Here is a 27,543-nt window from a genome sequence, read left to right as displayed (position 1 = left end):
TATTTAAATCCGTGACTCTCAAAGTCAATCACAGATTACTGGCTTGTCATGATGATTTCACAGTGAAATGAGAAAAATAAAGACAAATTTGGAAAACTGCAAATAGAACTGCCTTATGACCCAGCAATCCCACTGCTGGGCATACACACCGAGGAAACCAGAATTGAAAGAGACATGTGTACCCGCAATGTTCATCGCAGCACTGTTTATAATAGCCAGGACATGGAAACAACCTAGATGTCCATCAGCACATGAATGGACAAGAAAGCTGTGGTACATATACACAATGGAGTATTACTCAGCCATTAGAAAGAATACATTTGAATCAGTTCTAATGAGGTGGATGAAACTGGAGCCTATTAATACAGAGTGAAGTAAGCCAGAAAGAAAAACACCAATACAGTATACTAACACGTATATATGGAATTTAGAAAGATGGTAATGATAACCCTCTATGCGAGACAGCAAAAGAGACACAGATGTATAGAATGGACTTTTAGACTCTGTGGGAGAGGGAGAGGGTGGGATGATTTGGGAGAATGGCATTGAAACATGTATACTATCAGGTAAGAAATGAATCACCAGTCTATGTTCGATACAGGATACAGGATGCTTGGGGCTGGTGCACGGGGATGATCCAGAGAGATGATATGGGGTGGGAGGTGATTCATGTCAATGTATGGCAAAACCAATACAGTATTGTAAAGCAAAATAAAGATTTTTTTAAAAAAAGACAAATTTGGGAGATTTTCATAAAACTAATTTAATGTAAAAGACTGTTCTCTATAATTATATTCTTCCTATAGTTTAAAATAATAAAATGCCCTTTCTTTTCTGAAGCAATGCTGATAATAGATAGTTTGTTTTTTTAACACAGCAAAATTAGTAATTGTAACATTGGGTCAAACCATTTAAAAAAATGATTCATTCTTGAAATCTGAAAGTCAGAAAATCCAAATTTAGAGGCTTTTGCTCCAATTGGGGTATTCTTTGATGTTGAACATATTTCACACATCATTGCTGAAGGTATTTCTTAAATGTGTTTTGCAGTGTCAAATAAGTGATGAACTATAGCTGAAGGCTTTTCCACATTCATTACAATCATATGGTTTTTCTCCAGTATGAATTCTCTGATGTTTAGCAAAGGATGAATCATGCCTAAAGGCTTTCCTGCAATGACTGCATTCATAAGATTTCACTCCAGTATAGACTCTCTGGTGGATAGAAAGATGTATTCTCTGGCTAAAGGCCTTTCCACATTCCTTACATTTATATGGTCTTTCCCCAGTATGAGTTCTCTGGTGTTGAGTTAGGTATATGCTGTGGCTGTTACTGCATACACTACAAACATAGGGTTTCACACCAGTATGAATAATCTCATGTTGCCTGAGGTGTCTAATCTGGAAAAATGCTTTTCCATATTCTTTGCATGTAAAAGGTTTCTCTCTGACATGAGTTGTCAGATGCTGGATCAGTCCAATGCTTTGGCTAAATGCTTTCTCACATACACCACATTCATAGGGTTTCTCCCCAGTATGAATTCTGACATGTTGAGTAAGAGATGATGGATGTCTGAAGGTTTTCCCACATTCCTTGCACTCATAGGGTTTCTCACCAATATGATTCTCTGATGTGGAATAAGGGATGAGCTTTGGCTAAAGGCTTTTCCACATTCTTTACATCTGAAATGTTTCTCTCCAGTATGAATTCTCATTGTTCTGTAAGGTGAGTGAAGTGTTTGAAGATTTTTTTCACATATATTACATTCAAAGATTTTCATTCTTATATAATTCCTTGAATGATTAATCAAATCTAAATTGCATCTACTTTTCTTGCCAGATATGTCCTATCTATGGTGTCTTTTTTCCAGAGGGCCTACTAGTCCTATAACTTTTGAGCTCTTATTAATACTTTTCTCAAATTTGTTAGATTCTTGGCCTCTCTCCTGAGTGAGCCTTTTCTTGTGGATCAAGGGGATTTGTCTCTCACCCATTCCTTGGTTCTGCTGGTGGTTTTCTAACTTGTGACATTTGGAGATTCTTCCCAATGTGGAAATTAAGGTGCTTCCTCTCATGAACCTTTCCATCATCAGGACATGGTGTAATTCTTCCCATGAAATGTCATTCTTTAAAGTTGGTCTCTTTGGTTTCTGTTTCATCCTCCAAGTCTGAAAGAAATCCAAAAATATAAATGACCCATGTTCACTGCACTTCAAAAATAAATGGCCACAGTGCAAAGAGGAGGGAAAAATAATATATACTAGGTACAGGAAGGCTGCATAGTCTTCAAATAGGATCCTGCCACCTACAGAGCTAATATGAAAATAACAAAGTGGTCAAAACAAAGAAGCTGTTAAAAGAATATGAGATAGGACTTCCCTGGTGATCAAGTGGTTAAGAATCTGCCTTGCAGTGCAGGGCATATGGGTTTGATACCTGGTTGGAGAACTAAGATCCCATATACCACCAGGCAACTGAGCCCACAATTGGAGATCGTGTGCTACAACTAGAGAGTCTATGCATCAGAACAAAAGATCCCTCATGATGCAACAAAGATCTTGCATGCTGCAACTAAGAACTGACACAGCCAAGTAAATAAATGGAGCTCTGAGAAGCTATACAAAATGAAAGACAAAATGAAGCTATACAAAATGAAAAAAATGTATGTGAAAGTGACTTTGAAAACTGAGAGTTCATCCATGAGAACTGCAAGAGGAAATGGACTAAGAAAAAACATCACTATAAGGGCAAATATCAAGAGATAAGATAGGAAGATAAGAATTTTAACACAATATCTCAACCTCCTATTTCTATGACAAAATTTTATTTACTTAAAAAATTTAAGTATCTCATACATTTCATATGCTCAAATAAAACATTAAATATAGAAATGCATTCACTAAAAAAGGTAACCTCTGTCAATTTCATCTCCATTTCCTTTATTCTCTTAGGATTATGGAATGAATCTATTTAGACATTTAATATATACATGTAAATATGTGCATTTGTGTATATATGGTCATAAATATAATTCTGCATTTTTTTAACTCAACTATATCTTATGCACCCCCCATGTCTGTACATTTAGATTTATATTATTCTTTATAACAACTGCATTCCACTTAGTGAAATAGTGAAAGTCGCTCAGTCATGTCCAACTCTTTGCAACCCCATGGACTATACAGTCCATAAAATTCACCAGGCCTGAATATTGCAATGGGTAGCCTTTCCCTTCTCCAGGGGATCTTCCCAACCCAGGGATCAAACCCAGGTCTCTGGCATTGCAGGCGGATTCTTTACCAGCTGAGTCACAAGGGAAGTCCAAGAGTACTGGAGTGGGTAGCCTATCCCTTCTCCAGCGGATCTTCCCGACCCAGGAATTGAACGAGGGTCTCTTGGATTGCAGGCAGATTCTTTACCAACTGAGCTATGAGGGAAGCCCGTATTCCACTTATAGACTTTCTTTGACTTTTCTCTACTGAAAAATATTTAGGTAGTCTCCATTTTTTCCCTTTATTTTTTATATATAAATTTGTGTATACTTCTGTCAGTGTTTCATAGGATTTACTAAAAAGAAATTATTAGGTTATGGGTATATGTGCTATTGGTGAATATGGGTGCCTTTCACTGGGTTTTTAATCTATCTTCATAATTATTGTCTATATAAGAGGCGAAAAATGGTTTCTTAATTTGTGACAAAATATTATCTATACTGTAAAATCTTAAAAGATAGAGAATATATATTCTATCCATAGTACACATGACACAGCATTTTCAGATGTGATTTTTATAAATCAGATGAGGGAGTTTCCTGGATTTTTACTCCAGTTTGTGCAGAAACAGGACAGAGTGTAAAAGAGAGAGGCTCCTCAGGGATTGTGGCAGAGACTGTTAGCTGTTCATGGAAACATCTTCTCCTTATTTTTGGACACATAACTGTACTATACTTAATAGGTCTCCCCCATTAAGTGAATGAGAGTGAAAAGTGATGTAAGCCATTCCAGTTTGGCCCAAATGAACCCCTCTGTGATTTTCCTCTGTGCTGTGCTATGCTGTACTTAGTCACTCAGTCAGGTCTGACTCTTTGCAACCCCATGGACTATAGCCCACCAGGCTCCTCTGTCCATGGGGATTCTCCAGACAAGAATACTGGAGTGGGTTGCCATGCCCTCCTTGTGCTTTTCCTCTACTTCTGGCCAAACTGAGATGATGAGGAGGCCCTCAAGAATGACAGAACTACCATGTGGAAGGAATCTCTGTCCTTGAATGCAAAGTGGTAGAGAACTGTCCACTGAACTAACCAACTCCCCCAGATCAATATATGAGCAAGAAAGCCCTATTCAGTTTGAGCCAAACTTTAGAGTCTATATGCTATAGTAGGTTAGCCTAACCTAACAAAGGCATAAGTGATATACCTGCATTAAGAAGGAGACTGATGAGAAGCACTGAAAAAGCAGTAAGAGAGACAGAAAAGACAAATATTATTAAACTAGCTGATGAAAGAAAACAATACCACAAAGGTGGTGAGGTCTACATAACCTAATGTTGCCCTGTAGGAAAGCACCATAAGAACTCAAACTGTGGAGGCAGAATGATTAGAATTCAAACACTGATTCCACCTAATAGTGGCTAAACGATCATGGACAGATTTCTTAACCGAAGCGCCTTCTTTATCTCATTTGTAATATGGGGTTAAAGTAGGTACCGGACTCATAGAAACCAGCTTGGAAAACAGGGTCATTTTTACTTTTCTTAGAAGTCAAAGAAGACTATTAAAAGTCATTGGATTTGCTAAGAAGGAATTCTGTGGTGATTTCTCAAGGAGTCATGTATTATCTGAAATAAAAGTTAAATTACGCAAGTTAAAATGAGAATCAAAATTGAAGGGATAGTCATAGAATATAGGAAAAACATTTTAATGGAATCATCAGAGAAAGTCATGATAAAATGACTTAAGAACCTGGTGAAGGGTGCTGATTTTTGGGGGGTGTTTGTCTTTTGTTGTGTTTCTTTTGTTTGGTTGTTTGGTTGGTTGAGTTTTTTGGCTGCATTGCAGCATGAGGGATCCTAGTTCCCTAACAAGGATTGAACCCATGCTCCCTGCAGTGGAAACACAAAGTCTTCACAGAGTCTTAACCACTGGATTACCAGGGAAGTACCAAGAGCAGTTTTATTTTTATTTATTTATTTATTTTTTTTGAGCACTGTTTTAAATGAGGAGAGATCCATGGATATCTAAATGTACAAGAGAAAGAAACTATGATCAGGGCAAGGTTTAGAATGCTGGAGAAAGCAAGAAAACCACAAAAGTCAGGTCAGAAGAAATGGTAAAGGCAGTTAACCCTGAAGAGAAAGGCATCTCTTTTCCTCTGACTCCAGAGAAACTAACGAGAAGAGGCACGTGTAGGAAAGGAGGGACAGAGTGGAAATCGAGTTTTTTGTGGGTCTCACCCAGGTGACTGCAGCCTTCCCCACGGCCTGGAGGAGACTTTAAGGGCTTCTCCTTAAACATAAGGGCTCCACCTGCCTTGCTCTTACCTGGACTTGGACCTCCTGAAACCTCTCTCTTCATCAGCCATGGCTCTTCTCCTTTCTCTAACTGGGAAATCACACCAGGTTTGGAAAGCTGGTATCCTGCTCACAAGAAGAAAAAACTGCATGTGCTGAGGTCAGAGAGGTATCCCAAGAATTTACAGACTGTCCTTTGTTAGTCAGACCTTCTGCAGAGTAGAGTAGAAGAGAGACCAGGGCAGAAAAAAACCACAGCAATTCTGACTTGCTGTTCAAACGGAACTAGAAATTTCTAACACCGAACCCAAAGCCCAAGCAGAGCAGTTCAGTTAGAAGTAAAGATTCTTATTCCAATAGGCAGGTTCTAGTTACAAAGGGAATCCACCCTTACCCACTGAGACCAGGTTTCCATAGTTCTCCAACATCGCTTCCCGGTACAGATTCTGGTGAGCAGCAGCCAGATGCCCCCACTCCTCCTGGGTGAAGTCCACAATTATGTCCTTGAAGGTCAATGGTTCCTAGAACATCAAATATATTTCTTTTTAGCTTGAATCAGGAAGTTGTTCTAACTTTCTCTATATGCTAAGAGATTGTAGCCAAGTTTTCCCGGACACTCTTTTTTTTTTTTTTTTCAGCAAATCTATCACAGAGGTGGTAAAACAGCCCTCTGCAGAGATTCTCCTCAGGCCAGATAGGTCCATATCAATCTGTATGAGAAAGCCTGCCACATGTGGGAACCCATCTTGTCAGGGGAAGTTCAACTTTGAGGAATCCAATATGTTGCACTTTTCTTCCTTTGTGTGCCATTTCTCAAGGATTCTCTGTTCCTTATCAGTTCCTATTCCAGGAACAAGTAGAGCTGCACGCAGTTCTCAGGACTGAGATCATGGGAAAGGGTACCTGCTTGGATTCCTTTCAATAACTCCCTTCAGTGACTCTTTTCCACGTCAGCGACCTTGTATGTATTAGACTATCCATTTTGTTACAATGGATGAAATTTCATTCTTTGTAATAGCTGAGTAATCATTTTACTAAAGATATATAAGCCTGCATTTCTGCTAATAAAATACCCTTGCTCCACTAGAGACCTGGGTCCCCCGTGTCCTTTGTGTCTCATTCTCGTCAGAGCGTGGAAACCTACAGAGCTCACTTTCTCACCCAGGCTTTCAAGACCTCCTTGAGAGGACGCCCTGTGCCTTTGTGAATGGTACAAGTCCTGTGTATGGGCTTTACTGGTTTTCCACATAACCTGAGAGATGCTGCTCTCTCTCTCTTTTTCTGTCTTTCTTTTGGTCGACTCCAGTCCACCAGGTCCTCGTCTGTAAGGACCAACAAGTGGCGCCTGAACAGGGACCTGGAATTCACAGTATTCAGGATGGAGTAACTGGGACCTACTGAGGTCAGGTAAGTGCAGCATTACGGGACAAACAGCTGGAAAGCCCCACCATTTTTCTACTTTACTTCATTATTTATTTAAAGTTCAAAGATTTTCGGTTTCATATCAGCAAATAGAGGCTTATCTCCAAATGGTGGAAAACTATCTTGATTGTAACAATTGTAGTCATCTTATTCTTGCTGTTTGCCTTTTATATCTGTAACTATATAATGAATTTTATATCTAAGAGGTTTGAGGCATTTAAGTTACAAATGATTATTCAAGCTCCTATGATTGCCACAGGCTCTTCCAACTATTACTTGAGGCCCCTGGATCAAAGATCCTCAATATGAGGATAAAGAAAATACATTGCTTCAACAATTTAGGGCCTACACCCCTTTCCAATAGGAAAAAGTTACGGAATGATTTCTCCACCCCTTTCCCTGACAACCATATTTTCCTAAAAGCAGGAGAAAATGAAAGAGTTAAAGCTTATGCAGACAGTCCAAGTCCCTATAAAGAGGAAGCAAACATTCTCACTCATGCTTTCCTTAAGCCTTGTACAACAACGTATCTTGCCAGAGAACTGACGTTTCTTTAGCTCCAGAACTAATGATTACACAGCACAATGTCTTACTCATGGAACTGTTTTTCTTAGGCTCTATGTTAATGATTATAATTGTAACAAATCTTGCCCGGGAACTTGTATCTCAAGACTTGTACCCTTGATTGCACAGCAACACTATATCTTGCCCAGAGACACTATCTGGAACCTGTTCTCCCTGGCTAATCTTATGCCAAAGTTATCTCTGGATATATGTCTTGGGAAAGAGCCTAACAGAACTCTTATAACATTGAGGTATTCTTTTTACCTATTCTCAACAACTAGTTGAGAAATGTATAAGGTCCCACTTAAACTACTGAGACACATACTCTTTCTACCCCCTTCTGATATCTATATCAGAAGCTTTCTCTTATCTGCCACTTTACACAAAGCTCTCAATGACTGAAACCTGTCTTTGGTCCCAGAATTAACTCTCCTTCAGAGACTACTAATCTGACAGAATCATTCACCGTAAGCTATCATCTTGGGGGCTCATCAAACAATTAAAAGAAGTTACCCTTGAAGCTTGAGATCGAATTACTCCTCAAGGAGAACCTAAAGATAGCTACACTAAGATATTACAAGGGCCTAATAAAGCCTAGGCTGATTTTCTAGCTAGACTAGAAACTGTTATTTCCCACAGTGTAACTGGAGAAGAAACCAAAATACAACTAGAAAAACTGCTTGCATATGAAAATGCAAATCAAAAATGTCAAAGGGCTATCACTCCAATACGTGAGACCAGGACTGTTATTGATTATTTGGAGGCTTGCCGCAATCTAGGGTCTGAGACAGAAAATACAAATGTTAGCTGAAACAATGGCTGCTGCTTTTAAAAAGGGAAATGAAGGATATTTTGCATATGGAGATAAGACCCATTTAAAAAAAGACTGCCCTAAGAATTAAAATTAATAAAAAATTTTAAAAATTTCCAAAAATCTACCCTCGCTGCCATAACGAGATACACTAGGCCAAGGACTATCAATCTAAATATGATATTGAGAGAAAACTTATCTCGAAAAACTTCAAACAGGGGACTGTCTAGGTCCCCTTCAACAAAAAACAGGGACAAACTCCATCTTTTCCCTCAAACAATCCCTTCTAGGATACCTACTGGACTTTTTAGACCCCTAACTCCACAAACCTTCGGCCTTTTACTTGGCAGATCTAGCTTAACTTCTAAGATAGCTACTGTTCACCCTGGAATAATTGATTCAGATTATAAGAGAGAAATTCAAATTATCATGTCATCTCAGATACTATGACAATTCAAAAAAAAGAGACAAAATTGCCCAATGACTTCTTTTACCTTATATTCCTATTAACTCCTCTAATGATACACATACAAATAAATTAAGAAATACAGATCAAAAACAATCCTTATGGACATCATTGGTATCTGAATATGCCCAACCAAAAATAAATATCAAAATTAATAATAAAACATTTTCTGATCTCCTCGATACTGAATCCACTATTATTTCCAATTACTTACGGCCTAAATCTTGGCTTATACAGAAAATTTCTTACCAAATTACAGAAATTTTTCAAGCCAAAATACAAGAAGTCTATGAAAACATTCAAATTTATCCTTGTGATAGACCAGAAGGCCAGCATACAACATTACAACCTTATGTGATAGATACACCCCTTAGTCTAATAGAAAGGTATTTACTTATACTATGACAAATTCAAATATACATTCCACATTTTTCCTAGGGGCCACTACTCATTTAACAAAACAATTATTAAAATAACTTAAAATTATGACAAACCTATTTGGACAGAGCAGTGGCCCCTTACAAAAGAGAAATTACAGGCTGCTAAAGAACTTATACAATTAGAATTAAAACATATTGAGAAATCTTATTCCCCTTGGAACTCTCCCATTTTTGTTATAAAAAAGAAATCTGGCAATTGGCATCTCTTAACAGACCTTTAAAAAGTTAATACATCTATGAAACCTATGGGTGCATTACAACCAGGAATCCCATCACCTACTACTATTCCTCAAAATTGGCATATTATTATTATAGATTTACAAAATTGCTTTTTTACTATACCTTTACACCCACTAGTGGAGAAGGCAATGGCACCCCATTCCAGTACTCTTGCCTGGAAAATCCCATGGACGGAGGAGCCTGGTGGGCTGCAGTCCATGGGGTTGCTAAGAGTCGGACACGATTGAGCAACTTCACTTTGACTTTTCACTTTCATGCATTGGAGAAGGAAATGGCAACCCACTCCAGTGTTCTTGCCTGGAGAATCCCAGGGACGGGCAAGCCTGGAGGGCTGACGTCTATGGGGTCACACAGAGTCGGACACGACTGAAGCGACTTAGCAGCAGCAGCAGCAGCAGCACACCCTCTAGACCGAGAGAAATTTGCTTTCTCTCTTCCTTATCCTAATCACACCAGGCCCCATAAATGATACCAATGGACTATATTACCTCAAGAAATGAGGTAATTCTCCTACCATATGTCAATATTATGTAGCCAAAGCCCTGAAACCTATAAGAAAACAATTTCCTGACCTTCTTATTACTCATTATATAGATGATATATTATTTTCAGCTCCATCTGTTTTAGAAACTCAACACATGTTTAATGTAACTCAACAATGCTTAAAAGACTCTGGACTAATTATTACCCCTAAAAAAATCTAAGCCTCTATACCTCACCATTACTTAGGGTTTATTATTAATAGATAACACCTTACTCCCCAACTAACACAGATTCATACTGATAAATTATCAACCTTAAATAATTTTCAAAAACTTTTAGATGATATAAATTGGATGAGATCTTCTTTAGACATTGCTAATTATCAACTAATTTATTTAATACTTTGAAAGCAGATCCCAATTTAAATAGCCCTTATTCATTTTCACAAGAGACACAAGAAAAACTCTATTTAATATCAAATAAATTGCAAAAGCAATTCCTTACATGTATTAGACTTGATTTACCTCTAAAATTATTTATACTTCCCTCTCTTCATTCCCCCACAGGACTTCTTGCCCAACTAAAACACCCAATAAAATGGATCTATACCCATTTTAGAGGGACAAAATCACTTACACCCTATCTTGATTTAATTGCTTTGTTATCAATGAAAGAAATAAAAAGCCATTAATTGGCTCCAATCCTCATAAAATTGTTATACCTATTAATAAATCTCAATTCTAGATCATATTGCAAACTTCTATTGATTTCCAAATAGCCCTTCTGGAATATTTTGGAGAAATTTCATTTCCTTATCCTTCTAACAAGCTCTAGAATTTCTTCAAAAATACTAAATTTATTATCTCCCACATCGTCAGCTCACAACCTATACCTCAAGCTGATGTTTTCTATATAGATGGGACCAAAAACGCCAAAGCCTCATTCTGGTCTCTTAAAAAATATAAGTTTTTATACTAAATTTCATTCTACTCAACAAAACAAATTATATGCTCTCATCCAAGTTATTTACTTACATCCTTACCCCATTAATATAGTCTCTGATTCCTTATATTCAGTTTTTGTATTAAAAAATATAAAAACCTCCACTATAAACTCCAATCAACCTGTTATTCAACAACTTTTTTTCAAACTGCCATCTATTATTAGAAAATGCACTTCTCCAATTTATATTACTCATATTCAAACACATCCCTACCTTTCCGGCCCTATGACTCATGGTAATGAACAAGCTAATAAATTTGTTTCTTTTGCTACTCCCAAAGAAAAACATGCTTTATTATACAATAATACTGGCTCCTTACACCAAATATAGAAAATTCCATACCACCAAGCTAAAAACTTCATTAATAATTGCTCTACTTGTAAACCCTTACATCTTTGACCCATTACACAAGACAGCAGCCTTCGAAGATTAAAACCCACTGAATTATGACCAATGGATGTGACTCATTGCCCTGAACTCTCTCCATCTTCTTTCTTACATATCTGTATCAACACAAACTCTTCTCTTATCTGGGCCACACCTCTTCAAGGTGAAACTATATAACACGTTATAACTCATCTATTAACTTGTTTTGCTATAATAGAAACTTCTAGTTCTATAAAAACAGACAATGGCCCTGCCTATATTTCTAAACATTTCAAACAATTTTTATAATCATTTTCTAATAAACATGTTACAAATATTCCTTATAATCCACACACACAAGGTATAGTCAAACAAACACATCACACACTGACACTACAAATAAAAAAAATTTAAAAGGGAGAATACACAGGAACACACTACTATCTTCCTTATCTAAAACAGACTTTACTAGATTCCAACATAAGCTGTTCTCTAAACCTGTAACTACTGTTAATACAGCTTTATTTGTTTTAAATTTTTTAAACTTACCGCAAGGAGATATTTTGACAAAAGCAGAAAAACATTTTGAGTCATTGAAGGATACCTCCCTTCCTCTGCCCATTTGCTATCAAGATGGGTTAAGTAAACAATGAAAATCTGGAAAATTAATATTACAGAGAAAGATGTATGCTTATATTTCTCCAGATGGATCCAATGAAGTCAGTTGGCTCCTTCTTTGGAAGATCCACCCCCGGGGAACCACCGACATTCAAGATAAAGTGGAAAAGGCGAAATCCCCGGGAAGAGGAGGTTCCAGTACAAGCCATGGTGGCTTTAGAGATTTCCAAAAAACACCACATTCAACGTCACCTACCTCATGATCTCCCTACTTGGGGACAGATAAAAACCCTTACTAACAAGCTGAAAATCTGGCTTCACAACAGGGAATGCCTCGGAATCCAGAAAATATTTTTGTCGCTATGCTTTGCTTTGCTTGTTTTTGCTTCCCCCACTCAGGCTGACTTGATTAATTACACTTATTGGGCTTATATACCTAACCCTCCTTTTATTGCAGGTTATAACATGGACAGGCATAAGACCAATCGTATCCACTAATGACTCAGTACATATGCCTCCTCCGTAGAGCCTGGAGGGGCCCTCATGCCCTGAGGAAGAAGAGAGACTAATTAATATTTCTCTAGGTTATGAAATCTTTCCTTTATACATGGGCCCAACAGAATTATACATAAACGTTAGCCAACAAACCTGGGCTTTCGTCCTGCCTCCAAAAAAAGACTATTGGACATTGCTTGGATTATTTACTGCCCTTTCTTTTATAAGAACCATGTCAACACTATTGAAACTCTAGGGAAAGGACAAAAAACATTATGTAAAGGGTTTACTTATAAAAACTTTAAATATACTCCTATTCATTGGGACAGATGTCAAACCAAATCAGGAAAGTTAATGTTTGTAGCCAATTACACCATTGTCGATTGGGGACCCCATGGTATATGGTTATCTGACTGTTCAGATGATATTAATAGTACTGTATGTGATATACTACTCAAGTAACATGGAAGACTACCAATACTACGATGAAACATTACTGTGACAAAGGACTTCTTGGTGGCAGCGGTGGGATGGCACCTCCTCGCCCTCAAATCGTCCTCAGTAAACAGATTGGTCCTGAACAATGAGACATTTGGAAATTTGCCACAAACACCAAAGAACTTGTAACTTGGACTGGATATTTCACAGAGACTAGTCATGGTTCTAGTCATTATTCCTTTCATTATAATCATACATATTTCATACAAGCTTGTGTTCCCCTTCCTTTTGTTGTAGCTATAAGAAACTTACAATTTAATAAGACTTTACGTTCTATAACTTGTATAAATTGCAAACTATATACTTGTCTTAACTCCTCCATGTCTATAAAAAATGAATCCCTTCTGATTCTTTGATCTCAACGTAACCCATGGTTGCCAACAGATCTCCAGCGATCCTGAGAGGAAGGTCCCATGGCCGGACTTGCTTCCCAGTTACTTACTAAATTACTCCAATGATCTAAATGATTCATTGGATGGCTAATTCCTGGCATTTTGGGATTAATAGCCATTTACACTGCTGCTGCTGTTGCCAGCATTGCTTTACAAACCTCAATTCAAACACACAATTTTATCCAAAATTGGACTAAGGATGCTCATACTATGTGAACCACTCAGGCTCAGATAAATGAGGAAGTTCAAGATGAAATACAGGAAATAAAAAATAGCCCTCCAATGAGTCAGAGATCAATTAATAGATTTACAAAAACAAGCTATACTAAAATGTGATTGAAATTCTACTCAATTTTGTATTAATCCTGTTCGGTTCAACTATAGTGCCTACAATTGGAAACAAATCAAATTTCATTTGCAATACTTACATGATAATGCTTCCTTAAGTGTACAATTATTACCAAAAAAAATCTTTAAAGCCTTCTCTAAGAGTCTACCCTCTTCCAACAATCTGGAAGGCTTAGCTGAACAGCTAGCTGATCAATTATCTGGGCTAGACCCTTGAAGATGGTTGCAACGCATTATACATAGTATTGTATCTGGAATTGTAATGCTAATAATTGTCCTAATGGTTATATGCATATTATACCAATGCCTTTCAACCAAAATTGTTCAAACTAAACAAACTCATTTGGGCAAGACCTTTTTCACTAAAGTACCTACAGTTACCCCCAATTATGAAAAAATAAAAAAGGGGGAATTATCAGGGGACGTTCAACTTTAAGGAATCCAATATGTTGCACTTTTCTTCCTTTGTGTGCCATTTCTCAAGGATTCTCTGTTCCTTATCAGTTCCTATTCCAGGAACGAGTAGAGCTGCACGCAGTTCTCAGGACTGAGATTATGGGAAAGGGTACCTGCTTGGACTCCTTTCAGTAACACCCTTCAGTGACTCTTTTCAGTGTCAGCAACCTTGTATGTATTAGACTATCCATTTTGTTACAATGGATGAAATTTCATTCTTTGTAATAGCTGAGTAATCATTTTACTAAAGATATATAAGCCTGCATTTCTGCTAATAAAATACCCTTGCTCCACTAGAGACCTGGGTCCCCCGTGTTCTTCTTTCTGTCTTCATTCTCGTCAGAGCATGGAAACCTACAGAGCTCACTTTCTTGCCCAGGCTTTCAAGACCTCCTTGAGAGGACGCCCTGTGCCTTTGTGAGCAGTACGAGTCCTGTGTATGGGCTTTATTGGTTTTCCACGTAACCCAAGAGATACTGCTCTCTCTCTCTTTTTCTCTTTCTTTTCATCGACTCCAGTCCACCAGGTCCCGGTCTGTAAAGAAGACCAACACCATCTCTGATGTGGGAAAAGCTAGAAGGAGATCTCCTTGTCATTCAGCCTTTGTCAGCTCCTATGGACAGTCTTTTGAAAACCATTTGGCTGATTCTCTGATGGAGGTTACAAAACAATGCAGGGAGTGTGTAAGTTGTCTCTTCCAACTCACAGTTTGGCTGAAGGCAAAATACTCATGAACTGTATTAAAGAAGGCGCTAAAACAGTATATAGTAATTTAAGGACAATAAAAATCAGGAATATTTGAGAAAGGGGAGAGTCCAAAAGGAGGCTAAGGCCACAAGACAGGACAGGGACCCTGGTTGGGCTGAAAGAACCGGTTATAAATGAGAACATTTCTACATGAATAAGACCCTTAGCTAGGGATTTCTGTTAGTAAGAAAACTATGCAAGAATAGCACATTTTTGGAGGGAGCATGAATTGTGCCTTGTAAGGAAGATCCCTTGACCAAAGCAGACACTGTATTGGGAAGTATGAGGGCCTGCCGTGAACAACCTACACAAGTAACCATTTGAGATTTTTTAAAATGTTACCAAATGGGAAGAGAACTCAGAAGCCATAAGGCTGAAATAATAACAAATTCCTTAAGTATACAGACTATTTTAATGCTTTTTATGGATTGTAAATAATTCTGGAATATATTTCAGCCCTATGAGGCCAACACTAGGATCCACATTTAACCAATGAGAAAACTGAATTTGAGCAAAGTTAAAGACCTGGTTGGCGTTAGTCACTCAGTCGTGTCTGATTCTTTGTGACCCCATGAATTGTAGCCCACCAGGCTCCTCTGTCTTTGGAATTCTCCAGGCAAGAATACTGGAGTGGGTGGCCATTTCCTTCTCTAGGGGATCTTCCCAACCTAGTGATCGAACCCGTGTCTCCTCTATTGGCAGGAGGATTCTCCTACATTGGTCTGAGCCATCAGGAAAGCCCCAGAGACATGAGACTGAACCCTATATCATGTGATTTTGGAAGCTAAGATCTCTTCACTTTAGAAGTCTCCTGTTCTCTAATACCCCCTTCTACACTGGTTTTCTAATTCTCTAGCTCTCCTGAGTTTCCCTGTGCTTCTGGGGTTTGGTTGTACGGAACTTTGCCTGCTGCCAGTACCACTGGCTTTCTAATGAGCTGATGTGTGACTCTTGGAAGCTTTCCTTCCTTTTCTGCTCGGCCTATTTCATTTGCACCCTGTGTGACCTGTCAGCAGCTTCTCTACTCACTTCTCTTCATCTACAATTCTGCTCCTGGACAGGACCAAAGATCCTCTCTCAAAGGTCTTTAAGGAAGTGCTTGCATCTCCAAGAATATCAGAACCTCACTCTGTTCATTTTAAAATGTTGCTTAAAATGTTTTACAATGCTTTTCTTTCCCCTGGATGACATCTTGTGAATTTTAAGAGCAAGAATTAAAGGGAGCTCCTTGGTAGCCTAGTGGTTAGGATTCTGGGCTTTCACTGCTGTGGCCCTGGGTTCAATCCCTGGTCAGGGAACTGAGATCTTGCAATCTTTCTGGCAAGGCCAAAAAAAGAATTACTTTATGTACTTTTCCCACATACACACACACACACACACAAAAGAAAAAAAAAAACATGATTTTTAAATTTGTTGTTGCATAAACGGCTAGAGGTTTGCTAGAAACAAGAGGGTTCTTCAGGAGGGTTACTACTGGTGGGGAAATTACCTGTAAAATAAATCTATGATTTCAAACAGGCTAAGAAAATCCAATCCAAGAAGTCAAGCTAAAGAGAATCAAAGTACAGGGCTCTTAAAATCTAAGAAACAATTTCTTGAAAGTGACAGGAAACTCCGACCCACCTGGGATTCTGCTGTCAGGGACCCAGAGGTCACTTCATCCTTAAAACTTTCTCCCTGGGTCTCATCAGCATCCTGAGATAGCCAAGCTGGAAAAGGAAAAGAGCTATGAAGTTTGTACCTCTCCAAATCCCCCTAAATGGAAAAACTTCCTGCAGACCTGCTGAACACAGCCCCTCTCTCAATACATTCACAAAGAGGGACATTGAGAGCCACTCAAGAGCAGATTGGAGCCTCCTAATGGGAGGATCTGCTGTACATTGATTACAGGATTAATGTTTCCCAATGACCAGTGCTGGTCCAGAAGCACAGACCTACCTCAAAAATCCTCAAAGGTTCCTCACTTCGAGAAAGAAAAATCCAAACACTTTATCCTATCACAGACTTCAAGATCCTTCACAAACAGTCCAAAGCTATTTCTCCAAGTATTTCTTGCCTCTAAACACAGGACACACCTACCACATAATCCACTCTTTGAACACACCTAGATATTAATAGCACCCAGCTCAGAACTTTCCCCCAAGGCCTACACAGTGAAACACCGAGGTATCCTGGATCAGTCCAAGTGAAGTTTTATCAGATCCCCTTAATGAGAAAAATACTTCCTCTCCCCTGTATTCCCCCAAAGCTTGGTTTTTCTCTCTAATCTGGTATCTCAGGCTGCCTCCTATTATATTTATTTTTATAATTATATCCTTCAGTTGAGTATTAGTATGAGTATATGTGTAGAAACTTTATCTGGTTTACTTTTTCCCATCTTCTAGTTAAGTATAACACCCTGCCAGGCTACTAGAATTCAAGAAATACTGGCTGAATTTGACATGTTAAAAATATGGGGCTTCCGTGGTGGCTCAGTGGTAAAGAATCTGCCTTCCAATGCAAAGGACATGAGTTTGATCCCTGATCTGGGACAATTCCACATGCCACAGAGCAGCTAAGCCATATGCCACAACAAATGAGCCCATGCTCTGCAGCCTGCGAGCTGAAACTGCTGAAGCACCTAGAACTTGGGCTCTGCAACAAGAGAAGTCACTACAATGAGAAGCCTGCACACCCCATCTAGAGAGCAGGTAGCCTCCACTCAACGCACCTGGAGAACACCTGTGTGTAGCAACAAAGACCCAGCACAGCCATAAATAAATAATCTTTTTAGAAAATATATGAACTAGGGAATCCCCTGGTAGTTCAGTGGTCAGAACTCTGCACTTTCACTGCTGAGGTTACAGGGTTAAATCCCTGGTCAGGTTAACTAAGATCCCACAAGATGCAAACAAATGAAAAAAGCAAAACAAAATAACTTGTAATTAAAGCACATGAGATAGCAGGGCTAACGGCGACCTCCAAGAGGGCTCACGCCAAGGGGCACTTTCCAGGATTGCTGCTGCCAGTACCCCCGTCCCCCTGGAGACCCACTTCTGACCCTCGTCTCTACGGGATATCCTCCAACACTAGCAGTGCTCCCTTGAAAGATGAAGATCTTAAGCATCACACTTTAGAATGGAGATTTCATCCAGTAGGAAAGACACCTCCCAAAACTCTCTGTAATAGCCCTAGAAAGGCTCCTAATGGGTATTGCTAACCAATCCTCGTGCTGCTACGCTCCAGGGAATAGACTCCTGGAGTCACATGACACACCTAAAAAAAGCACCACACACTAACTAGAAATGCGGATCTGGTGACCTAAAAGTAAATATTTCCTAGAACTGAAGCAGACAGTATCACGAGAGACAGATGAGACAGCTTTCCCAACACGTCCAGACCAGGACTGCTGGAAGTTCGTCACTAAAGCTGTGATGATGACATTAATGCTTCAGATAATCTCCAGTGTCTATGATCTTGATAACATAAGCACTTCAGATAAATGCCTGAGAGTTCTCCCTCCTACCCCTTCATTTTACTCAAATTGACCTTAATAGGTTTCCAATTTGTACACTTTCCGTCTGATGTAAGGCACTATTCCCAGAAAGAACTTTCCTGACATTGAGGGACAAAAGAGCTGATGAAACTAGAAAACCTGACTCTTGACTAACCACGTTTCCAGAGGAAGATCTTGGTCAAAAGGAGGAAATGTAGAAATTAACAGACACCTCAATTTTAAAAAGGCTTCCCTAGTGGCTCAGCTGATAAAGAATTTGCCTGCAATGCAGGAGACCTGGGTTCGATCCCTGGGTTGGGAAGATCCCCTGGAGAAGGGAAAGGCTACCCACTCCAGTATTCTGGCCTAGAGAATTCCATGGACTGTATAGTCCACCGGGTTACACGACTGAGTGACTTTCACTCACTCAATTAAATAAAATTGGGAGACCAGAAGAGGGAGCTCTCATACTCTGCAATGATAGCAGAGTCCAACAGGAAGAAGAGACTCCTCTTCTTTCATGGCAAGCATTCAGCCAGCGAAAAGCTATGGACTATTTTTAACTATAGCTCTTCCAACATCCTTTTTCTCTATAAAAGTATTCTCCTATCCTTATCACTGGGGACTTGTACATGGTTCACAGTAGTTGCAGACCACAAATTGCAATTCTCCGCTGATTCTGAATAAACCCATCTTGGTTGGAGAAATGTTTTAAAAAGCACATGAATTATTGTCCTTGTATTTTTCCCTTAACTTTTTATCATGAATACTGAACACCCATATACCTTCCACCTACATTCAATAATCACTGCTGCTGCTGCTGCTGCTGGTAAGTCGCTTCAGTCATGTCCGACTCTATGCGACCCCAGAGACAGCAGCCCACCAGGCTCCCCCGTCCCTGGGATTCTCCAGGCAAGAACACTGGAGTGGGTTGCCATTTCCTTCTCCAATGCATGAAAGTGAAAAGTCAAAGTGAAGTTGCTCAGTTGTGTCCAGCTCTCAGCGACGCCGTGGACTGCAGCCTACGAGGCTCCTCCGTCCATGGGATTTTCCAGGCAAGAGTACTGGAGTGGGGTGCCATTGCCTTCTCTGCAATAATCACTAACATTTGCCATATTTACTTCATTTATCTATACTTATTCTGAGCCATTTCAGAGTTGCAGATATCATAGGACTTCTTGGCGGTCCAGTGGTTAGGACTCCACACTTTTCCACTGCAAGGCGTGAATTCAATCCCTGGTGAGGGAACTAAGATTCCACATGCTGTCATGATGCCTCTTCCTGAATACTTCAAAGAATCTTCTCCTGCATACCGTTTATCTCAGTTCAGAGTTAATAATATCCATCCAAATATTCAGTAAATATTCAGATTTCCTCAACTGTTCCCAAACTGTCTTTTATCCTGGATTTTTTTTTCCCAAACCAGGAGTCAACCAAGGTTCACACACTCAAAATGGCTGTTATTCAAAGCCTCTCTTACTTTTTTCATGCTTTTAAAACACTGGTATCATCTTACTGTATCCTCATGGTTAGGTTTATCTTACTTCTCCATGCCCTATATTTTCTTTAAATCAGAAGTTCAGCCTTTAATTTGGATCAAGTTAGTTATGACCAACCTAGATAGCATATCCAAAAGCAGAGACATTACTTTGCCAACAAAGGTCCGTCTAGTCAAGGCTATGGTTTTTCCAGTGGTCATGTATGGATGTGAGAGTTGGACGGTGAAGAAAGCTGAGCGCCAAAGAACTGATGCTTTTGAACTGCAGTGTTGGAGAAGACTCTTGAGAGTCCCTTGGACTGCAAGGAGATCCAACCAGTCCATTCTGAAGATGAGCCCTGGGATTTCTTTGGAAGGAATGATGCTAAAGCTGAAACTCCAATACTTTGGCCACCTCATGAGAAGAGTTGACTCATTGGAAAAGACTCTGATGCTAGAAGGGATTGGAGGCAGGAGGAGAAGGGGACGACAGAGGATGGCATGGCTGGATGGCATCACTGACTTGATGGACGTGAGTTTGAGTGAACTCCAGGAGTTGGTGATGGACAGGGAGGCCTGGCGTGCTGCAATTCATGGGGTCGCAAAGAGTCGGACATGACTGGGCGACTGAACTGAACTGAACTGAAACATTTTAGGGAGGAATATATTATGGGTGATACCATGTGCTTTATATTACATGACTCAGAGGCACAAAATGTCAGGTCATCCCATCACTGGAACACTTGGTTAAGATAGTGACCACCAGATATTGCCACTGGAAAAGTATGTTCTTTCCCTGACATTTAGCAAGTGACTTGTGGGGGGTTATAGCTCAGATGGTAAAGAATCTGTCTGCAATGCAGGAGACCCCGGTTCGATCCCTGGGTCTGGAAGGTCCTCTGGAGAAGGGATAGACTACCCACTCCAGTATTCTTGGGCTTCCCTTGTGGCTCAGCTGGTAAAGAGTCTGCCTGCAATGCAGGAGACCTGGGATCTTCCCTGGCTTGGGAAGATTCTCTGGAGAAGGGAAAGGCTACCCACTCCACTATTCCGGCCTGGAGAATTCTACGGACTGTATAGTCCATGGGGTCGCAAAGAGTTGGATATGACTGAGCAACTTTTATTTCATTTCATTTGTAGGGGTGACACTTTGACACCTTGTGAATATACTATTCCCCATCAATCTTCCAATTATTTCATTTGTAGTAAAAATATCCCACCATTCCTTTCACATTCATTACTAGAAGGTATTTTCTGAAAAGGATTTAAAAAGCAAGGTCAATGCATCCTTCATTCCCATAATAATATATTTTCAAAGTAAGAAAATCAGTGTCTTAATCACTTCCAATGTTGACAGATGAGTTTTCTCCCCTCTTCTTCCTCTATTTTAAGTATCATCATGAATTTGTGGAATTTTACTTATTTAAGGTGTTACCATCAATCTGGATACTTAAACTGTCCCCAGTTTGAACCAGGCTGTTGCACCCTTTAAACACAGGTCCGTTAGTCTCTGAGCTCTTCCTTGCTATTTGAGTACAAGATACTCCAGTCTCACCTGGTACTTTCCCTCCTGCCTTCTACTTCTGACCTACATACCCGGCACCTGGACAGGTCATTTGTTTGATTCACATTTCCTCACTGTAAAATATGGAAAATCAGGCAAATTCTCCCAGCTTCATACACCCATGGGGAAGTTGAAATAACATACACAGTCACAACACTAAAATACTGGTTGGGGGCTGAATTAACCACTACTATTTAGGAAAACCTCAGGCCAGGAGCAATAAAGAACTCCAGAGGCTTTTTACCCAACTGCCTCCCCAACAGATGCTTCTGCTCTGATGTCTACATTCCTTCCCACTCTGGAGGATGGTGGTCTTCCTAATCCCACCCAGCAGTCTAGTCTCACCTTCTGTAAACATCTCAGTCATGTCCTCCCACAGGGGCGCCCCCACCACGGTCTTCTTTGGATGGTGCAGCTTCACCCAGGTGCTGGCTTCGGTGGGCAAGGTGATCAGGAGTCACTGGCGCATGATGACTTCAGTACTCCTTTCGGGGGAACTCTGGCTCCGCCCACAGGACAGAGTCCTGACTGGGCTTCTCCACTTTCTGATGAGGAAACTGCCAGAGTCTCTGACAGGAGGCTTTACAACCGCACAGGTGTCCTCCACTCTCAGGAACCCAGGGAACAAACAGCACCAAAATCCAGAGTCTGGACAGTTTTACTCTCTAGGCTCTCAAGGAACACCTCCCATCCTTGCCTCCATCTGTCTCCTCAGCAAGCAGCTGGAGGCTCCAAGTATTTATTCCCAGTCACCGCGATGGGCAGAAAACATCAATGTTAGTGAAAAGATCTAGGAAGTTCAATCACATGGTCAGAACTTACACCAATCAATGAAAATTTCTTTTACAATAGATACACGGAGATCATGGATAGACCCAACCCACATGGTCCAAAACACTGCTGGTGTCTAGAAGCATACTGAAATTAATACAACCCAATTCTTTGTTTTAGGCAGTCCTACCTTTAAAGTAATTTGGAAATTACAAATTTGGAAAACTCAGCAGTGGCCACAAGACTGGAAAAGGTAAGTTTTCATTCTGATCCCAAAGAAAGGCAATGCCAAAGAATGTTCGAACTACCATACAATTGCACTCATTTCACAAGCTAGCGAAGTAATGCTCAAAATCCTTCAAACTAGGCATCAACAGTATGTGAACCAAGATCTTCCAGATGTACAAGCTGGACTTTGAAAAGGCAGAGAAACCAGAGATCAAATTGCCAACATCTGGTCTTGGGCTCAGACCTAGGTTGTGTTAAAATGGCGAAATGCACCAAGAAGGTTGGAATCATGGGCAAATACACCACGCGTTATGGTGCCTCCCTCAGGAAAACTGTGAAGAAAACTGAAATCAGCCAGCACGCCAAGAATACCTGCTCCTTCTGTGGCAAAACCAAGATGAAGAGACGAGCTGTGGGCATTTGGCACTGTGGTTCCTGCATGAAAACATTGCTGGTGGTGCCTGGACCTACACACCACTGCTGCTGTCACAGAAAAGTCTGCCATCAGAAGACTGAAGGAATTGAAGGACCAGTAGAAGCACCACCATTTGATAACGTTGCTAGCCTATAGTAAATGGGTTGATTTATGTAACAAAATTACTTCGCTTATTAATTAAAAAAAAATTCTCCAACATCCACTGGATCACAGAAAAAGCAAAGGAATTCCAGAAAAACTTCTGCTTCATTGACTACGCTAAAGCCTTTGACTGTGTAGAGCACAACAAACTGTGGAAAATTCTGAAAGAGATGGGAATACCAGAGCACTTTACCTGCCTCCTGAGAAACCTGTATGCAGGTCAAGAGGCAACAGTTAGAACCGGACATGGAAAAACGGACTGGGGCCCTGGTGGCTCAGAGGTTAAAGCATCTGCCTGCAATCTGGGAGACCTGGGTTCGATCCCTGGGTCGGGAAGATCCCCTGGAGAAGGAAATGGCAACCCACTCCAGTATTCTTGCCTGGAGAATCCCATGGACGGAGGAGCCTGGTGGGCTACAGTCCATGGGGTTGCAAAGCATCGGACACGACTGAGCGACTTCACTTCACTTCAAAACTGGGAAAGGAGTATGTCAGGGCTGTATATTGTCACCCTGCTTATTTAACTTATGTGCAAAGTACATCATGCGAAATACCGGGCTAGATGAACCACAAGCTGAAATCAACAACTTCAGATATGCAGATTATACTACCTAATGGCAGAAAGTGAAGAGGAACTAAAGAGCCTCTTGATGAGGGTGAAAAAAGTGAAAAAGCTGGCTCAAAACTCGACATTCACAAAACTAAGATCATGGCATCCGGTCCCATCACTTCATGGCAAATAGATGGGGGGAAAGTAGAAACAGTGACAGAATTCATATTCTTGGGCTCCAAAAGCACTGAAAATGGTGACTGCAGCCATGAAATTAAAAGATGCTTCCTCTTTGGAAGAAAAGCTATGACCAACCTAGACAGCATATTAAAAAGCTGAGACATCACTTTGCCGACAAAGGTTCATACAGTCAAAACTATGGTTTTTCCAGTAGTCATGTACAGATGTGAGAGTTGGACCATAAAGAAGGCTGAGCAATGAAGAATTGATGCTTTTGGACTATGGTGGTGGAGAAGACTGTTGAGAGTCCCTTGGAAATCAAATCAGTCAACTCTAAAGGAAATAAAACCTGAATATTCATTGGAAGGACTGAACTGAAGCTCCAATAATTTGGCCATCCAATGTGAAGACTGGACACATTGGAAAAGACTTTGATGCTGGGAAAGATAGAAGGCAGGAGAAGGAGGCGACAGAGGATGAGATGGTTGGATGGCATCATCCACTCAATGGACACCAGTTTGAGCACACTCCAAGAGATAGTGAAGGACAGGGAAGCCTGGAGTGCTGCACAGAGTCAGTCAGACACGACTTAGCGACTGAACAACACTTTTAAAGTAGTCTGCGATTTGTAATCAAAAAGGATCTGGGTTTGAATACAGCTCCTTCACTTGTCGGCTGTGGCAAACCACGTAATCCCACCGATTCCGTTTCCTCCTCTGTAAATGGAGATGATAAACCTTTCCCCAAAGATGGACCGGTCTGGCCCAGCCTTCGCAGCCTTTGTGTGAGCCTGACTCAGAGGCTGGGAGCACACCGCGAGCCACAGATGACGCCGGGCTGGGCGGAGGAGGCGTTTCCTAGCTTGCCCGCTTTCCAGACCCAAGGGAGCCCTGGCTCACCCCTCTCACCTGCTCTAACCGCACGCCCTAGCCCTCCGGCTGCCGCGGACCGGTCACCGCGCAGGGACAAGATGCTCCCACGTAGCGCAGCCCTGGCCGATGCGCTTGCGCGACAAGCAGCCTCGGCGCGCGGTTCCCAGCGTCCTCCGGGGCAGCCAGCGCGCCTGCGGGCGCCTCAGGGGATGCTCTCTGGGATGCGATACCATCACTCCGGTTTGCCTGCCGCCTGGGGCTAGAACCCAGCCTAAGGCAAGCCCGCTCTTGCGGAATGACACAGAGCCTGTCTTCTCGCTCGTCCGAAAACTACGGAATAGAACCAGCTCTCCTCTGCAGGGCATAGACTTGTGAACGTTTCCGCGGGGAGATTTGAAACCCTTGACAAAGGAAAACATCTGTATCTCTTTTTAGTAGAAACAACATTGGTATAAAATGACCATACCACTTTCATTTAATATGTACATAGGAAAGACTGGGCTTCCCTGGTGGCTCAGAGGTTAAAGCGTCTGCCTCCAGTGCGGGAGACCTGGGTTCGATCCCTGGGTCGGGAAGATCCCCTGGAGAAGGAAATGGCAACCCACTCCAGTATTCTTGCCTGGAGAATCCCCTGGACGGAGGAGCCTGGTAGGCTACAGTCCACGGGGTCGCAAAGAATTGGACACGACTGAGCGACTTCACCTCACCTTAGAAAAGACTGAAAGTGGAATGGAATCCAGTGTTTCATTAAAAGAGTCAGACACGACTTAGTGGCTGAACAGCAACGATTAGTGCCGGGGTCCAGCCCCGGTGGATCCAGGGTGATTCGAAGGTGGGGACTGAGTCGGCGTCTTTGGAAAAATACATATTTAATCACAGATATAGAGAGATTAGAAATGGATAGTGTAGTAGGAAGATCAGTGGAGAAAAAGAGGCTGAATAACTTGGATTACATGGAATAGCATCCATGCTCCAGATGGGAATTAAGCCAGAAAAACGGGAGTAAGAAAGAAGTGACATGGGGGAATCAGTCTTTCCAGAAACTGATCCGATTTCTTTATTTTTGAGTTTGCTTATATACCTTTTGTTACACATAGGGATGAATACAGAGTCACGCGGGAGTCAGCAGTCCTGACCTTTATCAAAATCAGGTGCTTCACATAAATGTATAAAAAAAAGGTCTTAGGAATATTACATCATCTGGCCATGAGTGAGACCTGCTGACATTTTATGATCCTTTCTTTCTGATAACCAAAAAACTTATTTCTTCCAAGGGTGTTTTTTTCTCAAACCAGGCACCACCCTCCAAATAAAGCTGCATTCCTATAGGGTGAGGGTGTAGTGAGTTACAATCAAGAAAGGAATTTTTAAAAAAAAAAAAAAAAGAAAGGAATTTATTTAACCCAAGGTTAACATGATTAGTCTTAAAGGTTAATACTTATTTCTCCTATATGCTTAAAGGTTAATACTTATTTCTCCTATATGTTAGTTATATTCATTATAAGGGTAGGGAACATGGAGATTTAGCAGCAAACATCAGCCCAACAAATGAAAATCCTTTCACCAATGCTCCCCTTAAGATCTATTTAGTCTTAAGATATGATAAAGTTACATTCTTACATAGCAAGGACACAGTGATTTATAACAAAGCACAGTGATCTATTACAAAAGAGAAAATCCATTAACTCAAAAAGTCTAGTATTGCTAACGTCAAAAACTACCATATTTCCTTTGCTATATTCCAAATACATTGATTAATATATTCCCAGGTGCCTAAGGATATGGAGGCCTGGCAGCAATCATTGACTCAACAAGAAGAAAAAGTCCTATACTAATTAAGACTCTCAAAATACTCCAAAACTCTGTGCTGTTTATGGTTAAGAGGTAGTAAACAATCATGTGGCAGGAGTATGGATAATGCTGTCACGCAAGCTAGTCTGTCAGCAGAGAGGTTTGACCTGAGGCATCCTTGTCCCACCCAGAGCAGGGAATTAGCAGCAATTATTGACACAACAAATGAAAAACCCTTCACCAATATAATTCCTAACCAACCCATCATACTAATAATTTCTAACTCCCCAAAAGAATTTGCCTTTAGTAAGTCTAAAACATCTCATGCCTCTTAGGTTGGGAGGCTGTAAACAATCACATGTGGCCGGGCAAACCTATACAGGTGGGCTAGATCACCTTCAGAGGAGTCCATAAGCTGAAACACTCTTGTCACGCCCAAGAATTTTTATTGCCTTGGAGATGCATGTCTACTCCTTCTCCAAGAGAAACGGTTATGGGGGAGAGCCCCCCGTAAAGTCAGAGGTGTAGGTGAGAGCATAAAACAGACTCTGGTTTTCCGGTTAGATGCTCAGGAACAGGGGGTTTCCTGAGGCTTGATCACGCCTTTGCATATGCCAAGCCTCGTTCCTCATGACCTTTGCCATGGGCGGAGTTCCAGATTAGGTAGTTTTTTGTTCTAGTATTCAAGAAGTCCTTAACGTTAATTAATTTCCTTAACGTTAATTTCTGAAATACCACAAAATATTCCTTACCTATAATTTCACCAAGTAAAATAACCATTGCTAATTTTCAGTGCACAGACTCACCTACACACACACATACACACACCATTTTTTTTCATGTCTTTTATGTATTTTCTGGAGAAATGATTTTACTCTAATGCTATTTTATCTTCTACATCAATAGCTTACAAAAGCAACAATTTAGAAAACAGAATAAACCAATGTCATTGCTAGCTGTTGTGAACTGAATGTCTGTCTCCCCAGCCAGCCCCACAAATTCATATGTTGAAACTCTAACCCCCAGAGTAGCTGTATTTGGAATAAGAAAGTACAGACTTTCCTAAGCTTATGATGGGGTTGCATCTGGATAAACCCATAGTACATTGAAAATACCATAAGTAAAAAATGCATTTAATACACCTCACCTAGCTTAGCTTCAGACCCCATGAATCTCAGCATGCCAGGCCTCCCTGTCCATCA

General features: G+C 40.6%; 1 protein-coding gene and 1 pseudogene across 1 annotated transcript; one reads left to right on the top strand and one right to left on the bottom strand.

Annotated features, from left to right (window-relative positions):
- Window positions 1–935: 935 nt before the first annotated feature.
- Window positions 936–22,026, bottom strand: ZFP69B (ZFP69 zinc finger protein B). The gene is given in 7 exon segments (XM_069587392.1): window positions 936–1,624; window positions 1,627–2,134; window positions 2,136–2,167; window positions 5,538–5,633; window positions 5,902–6,028; window positions 16,480–16,565; window positions 21,718–22,026. Coding segments are annotated over 7 exon segments (1,590 nt in total). The 5' UTR covers window positions 21,842–22,026; the 3' UTR covers window positions 936–1,007.
- Window positions 22,027–22,630: 604 nt separating this feature from the next.
- LOC138439143 (large ribosomal subunit protein eL43-like) lies at window positions 22,631–22,907 on the top strand (annotated as a pseudogene).
- Window positions 22,908–27,543: the final 4,636 nt, after the last annotated feature.

Source organism: Ovis canadensis, chromosome 1 (assembly GCF_042477335.2).
Source record: "Ovis canadensis isolate MfBH-ARS-UI-01 breed Bighorn chromosome 1, ARS-UI_OviCan_v2, whole genome shotgun sequence".
Classification (NCBI taxonomy): Eukaryota; Metazoa; Chordata; class Mammalia; order Artiodactyla; family Bovidae; genus Ovis; species Ovis canadensis.
The sequence above is the reverse complement of the archived record's forward strand: the minus strand, read 5'-3'. Positions and strand labels throughout refer to the sequence as shown.